General features: G+C 38.5%; 1 protein-coding gene across 1 annotated transcript; it reads left to right on the top strand.

Moving 5' to 3' along the window:
* Positions 1–3,603: 3,603 nt before the first annotated feature.
* On the top strand, positions 3,604–8,311 carry LOC128733758 (ankyrin repeat domain-containing protein 13D). The gene is made up of 5 exons (XM_053827535.1): positions 3,604–3,940; positions 4,228–4,360; positions 5,189–6,274; positions 6,337–6,676; positions 7,653–8,311. The coding sequence occupies exons 1-5, from the start codon at positions 3,842–3,844 to the stop codon at positions 7,930–7,932; spliced, it is 1,938 nt and encodes a 645-aa protein (XP_053683510.1). The 5' UTR covers positions 3,604–3,841; the 3' UTR covers positions 7,933–8,311.
* The last annotated feature ends 920 nt before the right edge of the window (positions 8,312–9,231 follow it).

Here is a 9,231-nt window from a genome sequence, read left to right as displayed (position 1 = left end):
GATTATCGACCGTCTGTAGGTTTCACCCGACAGTTATTCGATGCACAAAAACTTCCCAGCTGGTTCCTCTCTCTCAGGTCCAAAGGGTCCAAACGATACAAACCATACAAACATGACCTGAAGTTCAAAATACAATTTGCGCACAAATAAGAAAATTTGGCATGCCTGCGGCTTTTGGTTTGTCCGGTTTGTCGGGTTTGTCGGATTTCTGTCCTACACTCTAAAAATGTATTATCTTTTGCCAGGTGAAAAATATTGAAACTCAACGCTTTCAATCACCCCATCGACATCTCTACACTGAGAAAACTTTTCGTATAGTTTCTATGTGCCCCACACATAGATTTTTGCAATGTGCCCAGTTAATGAACTTTATATGCCAAACAGTTATAATTTATGGGTACGCGAAACTTTTGCACATACTATTCATATGCGTATATTTTTTATGTGTATAATTGCACATACTATTCATACCCGTATAATTTTTATGTGTATTTCTAGGCGGATTGTGCTTATATGTGGCACATGATAATTATCTGGAATTTTATATGGAAATTTACCATTAGTTATGTGCAGAATATTTTGAGTGTATATCGAACTGCAGTAAACGTCAGCGACAGCATGTCCTGATGGGCTCAAAATTTGACAGCGGGTCCAAATCAGACTGCTGGCAGTTGAGTGAAACGCAGTGCTGACATGCTATCTCATTTTCGCACACACGAGATGTTGGCAGCGAAAACATGGTTGCCTGCCAATGGGGTGCTTTCAATGGTTCAAATGTCATTCTCAATACGACATCATTTGCTTATGCCGACAATGCACATAAACACGATTTGTTTATACTGAGCTTGCGTGTTCAAACTGCTTCACTTTGCGTTTTCCCAACGATTATGGTATAGAAATCCGATCGGAGAATGAAATTCGCTTTGTGCGCGAAACGGTGCTGCCACCTTCCCAAGTTTGTTCTATTTGTGAAGTTTGTGCACAGGTTTGTTAAAGAGTGAAAAGGATAAACAAAACTTTGCAGCAAATCTTTACAAACTTTCCATATGGCAGTTCCATGAGAGTACAAGAGATCGATTTGTGCTTACATAGCGAATATTTACTTGCAACTGCCAACTGAATCAAACCATCAAAACAATAACAAAGTGCAGGGCAGCCAGTTCACACAAGTTCCAGCATATTTAGGGTTACCAGTTGTTCAAATTAAAAACTAACCCCGTTAGTTTGCATGAATAATCGTTCAAACGAACGGGGGTCCACTGTAGTACAAACAAAAGAAGTTGTACAAGGGTTAGACAAAATGTTCGGGACAGGCAAAATTTTGATGAAATTGAAACGGCCATAACTTTCATAATATTAGACATTTTCAGATAAAACCAATTGCATTCGACGGGGAAATCTTTCTAGTTTTTCTAAAATATTTCAAGATTCGCAATAGTCAGCGGACAACGGAGATATACCGAGTTATCTGGGGGTATGTCAAAAGCTGATTTTTTTCATCACTTGTATCTTTTTCTGTCATGAAAATTTATTCATATTCATATTTTATCCCAAAACTAGATTTCATTTTCAGTCGATTGGTCGAAAAAGAACGGAAATCCGACGAGAAACAGCCAAGTTACGGCCATTTTTGTAAAATCACCACTAGTAACATCTATTGCTCTGGCCAGTTTAGGACATGACGCAAACCATGTCAATATGAGCATCAAATGTTAAGGTTTTATGAGCCATTGACACTGGAAGCATTTGCAGGTCCGCCGCGTGCCATGGCAACCCTGTAGCAGGTTCTAGGTACCCCGGCGGAAGTGGTCGTTTCAGGGAATATTCGAAATCATGTCAATATGGGTGTCAAACATCAGGATTTTCAACCCTCGTAAATTTTTGAAGTTTGACATCCATATTGGAATGATTTTGGTCATGTTTTAAAATGGTCATAAAGGTAAGACATTACTGGCAACATTTCCAGAACTGATTTCACTAAAATGGTTGTTTCTCGTCGGATTTCCGTTCTTTTTCGGCCAATCGACTGGATATGAAATCTAGTTTTGGGATAAAATATGAAAATAAATTTCCATGACAGAAAAAGATGCAGGTGATTAAAAAAATCAGTTTTTGACATACGGGGGTAGACAACCTAGAACATCTCCAATGTCCGCTAACTATTGCAAATTTTGAAATATTTTTGGAAAACTAGAAAAATTTCCCCGTCAAATGCAATTCGTTTCATCTTAAAATGTCCAATTTTGTAAAAGTTGTGGCCGTTTGAATTTCATCAAAATTTTGCCTGTCCCGATCATTTTGTCTAACCCCTGTATATGAAAATATTAATCAGCTGTTTAGATTTCGGTAAAATTCTACCGAATTCAGTGCTTTTTAGTGTGAAGACTACCAATCTTATATGACTCTCACGTACTACGTGATAAATAGCTTCAATAACATTGATCATTGATCTGCATATTGATTATGTTTTTTGACATTAGGTACAATGCGTAGAATTAATGCATTTACAGTATCTCAAAATAAATCGAGTTACAAAATATTGAAATTAAAAATGAACTTGCTCAATCTGAACGAGGTGTCATTTGTATTATGGGTGGTTCACGGTAACGGTAACCCTCTCCAACTGCCAAGCTTACCAACGCTGTACACTCTTAAATGATTCTACCTGTAAATTGGTCGGATTTGGTTAAAGTTAGGTTGAAACTACTCAAAATGCCCTTAAAGTGTACAAACTCAGATTTTGAGTAGTTTTTCAACCAAAAAATTGGTAGTAGGAACTTAAAATTGCGTTATTTGTCATAGAGAATAATTCAATTATCGGTAGCAAGTAGCCAAAATTGGTTGAAATTTTTACCCAAAGTTTGAGTTTGTACACTTTAAGGGTATTTTGAGTAGTTTCAACCTAGCTTTAACTAAATCCGACCTATTTACAGGTAGAATCATTTAAGAGTGTAGACTCATCGATCTGAATCCCTGGCATATTCGTCATGATGTGAAAGTTGTCTCCGATTTGTTTACCTCGCGAGGTGATTGGTCATTGTTTGTCTATACTGAAAAGCCTTGACACACATCTGAACTGAATTGGTACCTTACTTATTAGCCCCTTTCTGCACGTCTACAACGCCATTTTAACCGTTTTCGTTCCAGTTTTTGACTTTGACATTAGCCGAAAAGTACTGCAAAGCCGAAAAAACTCAAGGATTTGACATTTATCTTACGCTAAATTATTGTTGCCTTTTGCTAGGGTAACCAACGTATTTTGGACCCCCTCAGCAGCTGTACAAAATTTGGACACAAACAGCAAAATCAAATGCGTGTGTCCAAATTATGTACAGCTGCTGATGGGGTCCAAAATAGGTTGGTTACCCTATTTGTTGTCCCATCAGTTCTGCTTATAAATCGATTTCACGGCAGGCTGTCGGACAAAAACAAAATTTCGTAATTCTGAAAATCTCTCAACAACATTCATTGGAATAAATATAATTTGGCAACGCTGCATACATGTTACATCGTATCTGTCTATCTGTCATTTCATTCCGCTGCTTGTTTTTCACCTTCATTCAACCAAAGCGTTATCTTTTTGTGCAAAAGTGCTTCGTCCTGCAAATTGATAGGAGGAAAATCTTTATTTTTATAATCAGTTTAATTAACACCTCCGTGTTTGATTTCCGAACCATTTCTCACATGCGAGTTTACACTTGCTTGTGGTGCTAGAACAACTCGAGTGAAGCATTTTGGGTTACCCCGAAAGCATTTATAATTAATTTATAACTATATCCCGTGCGCTCATTGATCCAAAGGCTAGTGAAAAGTGCAGTGTACGGTTTTGTCTGTTTGAAAGATGATAACGATTGATAAGATTAAAGAAAAATATCCGATCCATTGGTTCGTCTGGAACAACGATTTTTGCGAGCTGCAGCAAGCGATCGAGTCAAATGGGGTAGGTTTTTTTTAAGTTTACGACTAATTGCAAAACGGACCAATACTGCAGGCTCCAAACTGCTCTGGTTTGCAATTTATTAATTTAATTAGGTTACTTGAAATATAATTCGATTACCGTTTAGCAGTAAACGCGATATAGACTCAATTTTAACCGAAGTAATCTCGCCAAATGCTCTTGGGCATTGTCCGTTTCAAGGAAAGAATTTGCTGGAAAAGACTATTGATTATTAATGTTACGAATATTGTTAATTAATTATGGTGTTTTCTTTGTGTGCGCTTTTATAGCATAACTTGGAACAGCTGGATTCACGAGGCCGAACACCGCTTATGCTGGCGGTCAAACTGTGTCACTTAGAGTGCGTGAAAGCACTTCTAGCCGCCAGATGTGACGCTAATTTTGAATGCGATGGATGGTCTGGTAAGTTTTATCTCAGCTTAAATAAATATGAAATGTCCTTTGTGGAATGATGCTTATCAAAGGGGCTTACTCACTGCGCAAGTTCAACATATTATCTTGGGCTGTCTAATTATCGCTTATTTCTTACCGTGAAATGACGGTATCTAGTTGTGAACCAAATTACCTAAACACAAATAAAATAATTATAAAATTTGTTTTTGGTATTCAAATGACAATTGAATTAATTTGTTGACTTTAGCTGAACTAAACAACTTCAATAAAACTATGTTTAACTATGGTAATTTAAACATCCTTATGAGTAAAGCATCACTCTTCCACGGTGGTAATTAAACATGATGGATCGGCTGTCCGTTGTGGAGTTTGATTCGTTACTATTTCGTGCTACTTAACAGGTATTAGTTTTGCTATCGTAATGACAGAGAGAAAACTGTTCAATATTTATGTTGTGGACTTTACCGCTCACACACCGAGGACCGCATTGGTTACAGTTTGTTAATAATGATCGTCACCTCAATAATAAAATAGCAGCTTTGATGCGACAGAGAAATGGATAGCTTACCCTGACCGTGGCGGTAGAATGTATTATTTGCTCGGTGTCATTCACAAAAAGAGCTATTCATTGTGATAAACGAAAGCCCAAAGTCATAAGTTTGTATAGTTAGTTTATTGTGTCTTTGATTTTGTAGTTATTTGCATTGATGTAGGATGTAAGTCAGAATGGCCACGATTTTTGATCTGAATTCTTGGGTTTTCTGCAGTATTTCTTAGATATAGATTTGTTCTAAAAAGCAGCAAAAAAATTATTTTATTTTTATTCCTTAATCGTAGTTGTGCAAGAGGCAGTCTGCTCTGGGGATGCTAGCATTCTCACTGCGATCTTGGAGGTACGCGACTTGCAACGTCACATCAAACGGGTTTCCCATGTTCCGCAGCTTCTGCAGCACCTGCAGGACACTCCGGATTTTTATGTTGAGATGAAGTGGGAATTCACCAGCTGGGTTCCACTGATGTCACGGGTGTGTCCTAGCGATACGTATAAAGTCTTCAAGAGGGGTTCGAATGTGCGGATCGACACTACCCTACTCGGATTCGATAACAATAGTTGGCAAAGGGGTAATCGAAGCTATATTTTTAAGGGACAGGCCGAAACGGCGACTATGATCGAAATAGATCACGATACTGGCGAAGTCTCAGTGGAACACATGCGCAATATAGAGGCGGAGGAAATCGTGGGCATTGCGCCTTCAAAAGAATCCGTATCCTTGCGGCTACAAGCGCCGGTCATTTGTAACCACATCGATATGGACAAGATTAGTTTTGAACGGAACAAGTCCGGATTCTGGGGATGGCGCAGCGAGAAAGTAGAGAACGTTAATGGCTACGAGTGCAAAGTTTACGGTGCTAGTAACGTAGAATTCATAACTCGCACTCGTAATGAGCATTTGAGTGAAGAACAAGCAAGAATTCGGAGCTCGCGGACTCCGTTGCAACATTTCCTAGGCATGGCAGAGGAGGATTACGATCATGGTGGTTCAAATGCGACTAACAACCCTCAAAGTGCACTTAAAGATACTAGTTCCTCACCATTGTTGGGTCAGGTGGAAGATAGCAGTCCACTGGAAGGTGCTACCTCATCAAATTTAACATCGGAAGTTCTTACCAGCGCTCCCAGCGCAGAGGAATATTTTTCCGACATTGATCTTCAGGGAAGAGATGTTGGTAAACCAAAGAGAGTTTCTGCCAAAGTGCAACGCTTCAAAGCAAACCTGTGGCTAAGCGAAGAATTTCCAATTAAACTACAGGAACAGGTTTTACCAATTTTAGATCTCATGTCTACTATGGCTAGTCCACACGTGTCCAAATTGAAAGATTTCATCACTATGCAACTTCCCTCCGGGTTTCCCGTCAGAATAGGTAAATTTTTAGGGACCCATATGAACGTTGAAGTAGAATATTAATTTCTGTTAACTTTACAGAAATCCCACTCTTCCATGTGCTGAACGCAGTAGTTACGTTTGGGAATGTGTTCGCCATTGATACATCGGTGACCAATGTTAGTCACATCAAAGAGTCAGACGACCGGACGACCTGCATTATCGACGACTGCTGTTTCGACGTTCCTGCTGAGTATGTTCGACGAGGCAGCGACTATCGGCGGCAGATTACTTTTGAAGACGAAGATGAACTTATGCAGTTTGCCATCCAGCAGAGCCTGATCGAGTCTGGCAGCGAAAACGACGAAGTCGACATCTGGGAGGCTCTTAAAGCACAGCGTCCACTGACACCGAATTTCTACGAGGATGAGCAATTGCAAAGGTTAGTGTGGTATGGTTTATTTAATATTTCAACAAAAAATCTTCGAAACATAACAACAGATGAACGAATGTACATTTTGTATTCTCTTCCCGTTTTTTTCTACTTTCGTAATAAACTATGGCTTCGCACTTGCCTAATGCTTCCTTTATGATGGCTCAATCTGTTTAATTCAATGCAAAATGGTACACCGCTTGTTGACAGCACTAACAAACCTGTAGATGCTCGGAAAAATCTCTCGATAGCACCCACATTGTCCAATTCACTTGCTAAAAGTCCGCTAAAAAAGTTGTTCAACAAAAGTTAAAAGCTCGTGAGCATGTTTTATGTGCTCTTTTTGAAAATCATAATAAGAAATTGATAATTTGCATACCTATACCTGCGTTTTTGTTATTCGCATTACGTACCAAACTTGTAAATTTGTGCTAAGCTCTAATTTATTGTTTGATTTCTATTTTTCGTTTTCTCGATGATTTCCGTCTTTTTATCATTACCAATATGTTCGTCTTTTTGTGAAAAATTCACCATTGAATGAGGTCTTGTGACAATGTTTGAAACTAGCAACCGGATCAATTATGAACCTTACATTCGAAACCCATGCACATATGTTTTAAAAGAGAAAGTTCTTGTGGCTATTTTGTGCCAGTCCATCACAATTCAAGCTACTAAGGCTCTAATTAATAATGTTTAATTAAATAACAGTTATGTTTATGTAAGGTTACTTATACTCTTCTAGTAAGCTATGATGTTTCCAACAATTTTATACTAGACTGGTAATTACTATCGTCCAATCTTTTTCATTCTCACTATACCTACACCTTTGAAACAAACATTGCATAAAAAGATTTCCGCAATGGGGCATACAAACTAACCGGATGTCCGCGCATATATTTGACTGGAACATAGAAACCCAATACCTCCATCACTTGAACACTATCGCTAGTCGAACCAAATCGCTTTTATGTGTTGTAATCCACAGAGCTTTGCAAGAATCACTGATCACTGGATTTCAAAGTGGAAATGCAGCTGCTACTACGGTCAGCGGAGAGCGGGAGCAGCAGGACGTCAACGGTACCGTCGCCGCTCCTGGCAGGATGCTCGGCAGCGACGAAGTGGACAGTATTCCCGACTATCTGGATCCAAATTTGGAGCTGGCCATCAAGCTCAGCCAGGAGGAAGAAAAACGGCGCGAAGAGGAACGTAAACGGGAAGAGGAAATGCTGGCCGAGGTACTGCGGCTCAGCTTAGAAGATAAGTAGTTAAGATCTAGCTTTCGTTTGCACAGGTTGTTCCAATCTGTACACATGCACACACACACACAGTGAAATCAAAAAGATTTTGTGTTTGACAGAAATCGCGAATATAGAATATTCGAAGACTAATATTTGTGGGTGAATTAAAAAAAGAAGTACGAAACATATTTATTAGCACTAGCCACTTTTCGTAATATTTATACAGCAGTGATCTAACTAATTTTTATATGTACTGTGCTTAGACTTAGTCGTATAGTAAGAGCTTTATCTTGCTTATTGACGACATTAAATTTGTATAAATTATTTGCCTTTATTTTTTTCAAAGCATTTTATTCCACATACCTACCACATTGCATGACTTCTCACAATTTATAAGCGTTTCTTTTCCCTATAAACTTTATAAGTTATCAAACAAATATATATAAATTATAACTGCAATATTCTAATTTGTATGAATTTATACTAAAATAGTGTCTGTGCATTGTGACATTAGTTTGAAGAAACCGGTTTTGTTACGATACACGATCTCTTGAATACCCACTATGTGTGACTTAACTTAATATGTAAATTATTGTGTAGCTTAATTATCCTTTTTGTGATAAGTTAATATCTATTGCATATTTCAATCATAAACCTTTCCGAACCAATTTGCTTTACTAATTTTCAAAACGGTGTTCTGCATTAGCCAAGATTCCAAGCAGCCCTTAAAAATCAAATCAAATTTGAAAAAAGTTTGGACCAGAACGCATAATATCATCCTTAAGCGAAGCTACATTTTCAAGTCCGTAACGGACTACCAATCTGATTAGCGTCAGTTTTATGCGGCGGTGTATGCTCCTTGATCGAATTGTCTTCTGAAGAAAAATAGGCTCGACTTCCAGCTTGAATGCGTCGTTGAATCTCTTTACTCGTATTGTTGTCGAGATCATAACTATATGAACTCATCAACCACTTCTAGTTCATCGCCATCAACAGTTACTGTCCGTGGGATGCAAAAGTTGTTTTCTCTGGTGCCTCTCTTTATCATATATTTGAGTTATGACCCATTGATTGGTAACCCAAGCAATCCTCCTAACCTCTGTTTTTTTCTGGTGTAGTTTGCCTTTGTCCTAAGGTTTGTAAGGTCGTTGCCGTCTTAAGGTTTATAGTAATAATATCTAGGTCATCTGCGAAGGCTGGCAGTCGGCTACTTTTGCTAAAGATCGTTTCTCACGTTTCGATGACCACCTGCCGGATTACAACTTGTTCGCGCTCAACTATATCGTGTGCTGTCCTGAAAACCATCCAAGTATGATGCCCGGGCAC

The sequence above is a fragment of the Sabethes cyaneus genome, chromosome 2 (genome assembly GCF_943734655.1).
Source record: "Sabethes cyaneus chromosome 2, idSabCyanKW18_F2, whole genome shotgun sequence".
Taxonomy (NCBI): Eukaryota; Metazoa; Arthropoda; class Insecta; order Diptera; family Culicidae; genus Sabethes; species Sabethes cyaneus.
This window is presented reverse-complemented; position numbering and strand designations above follow the sequence as displayed.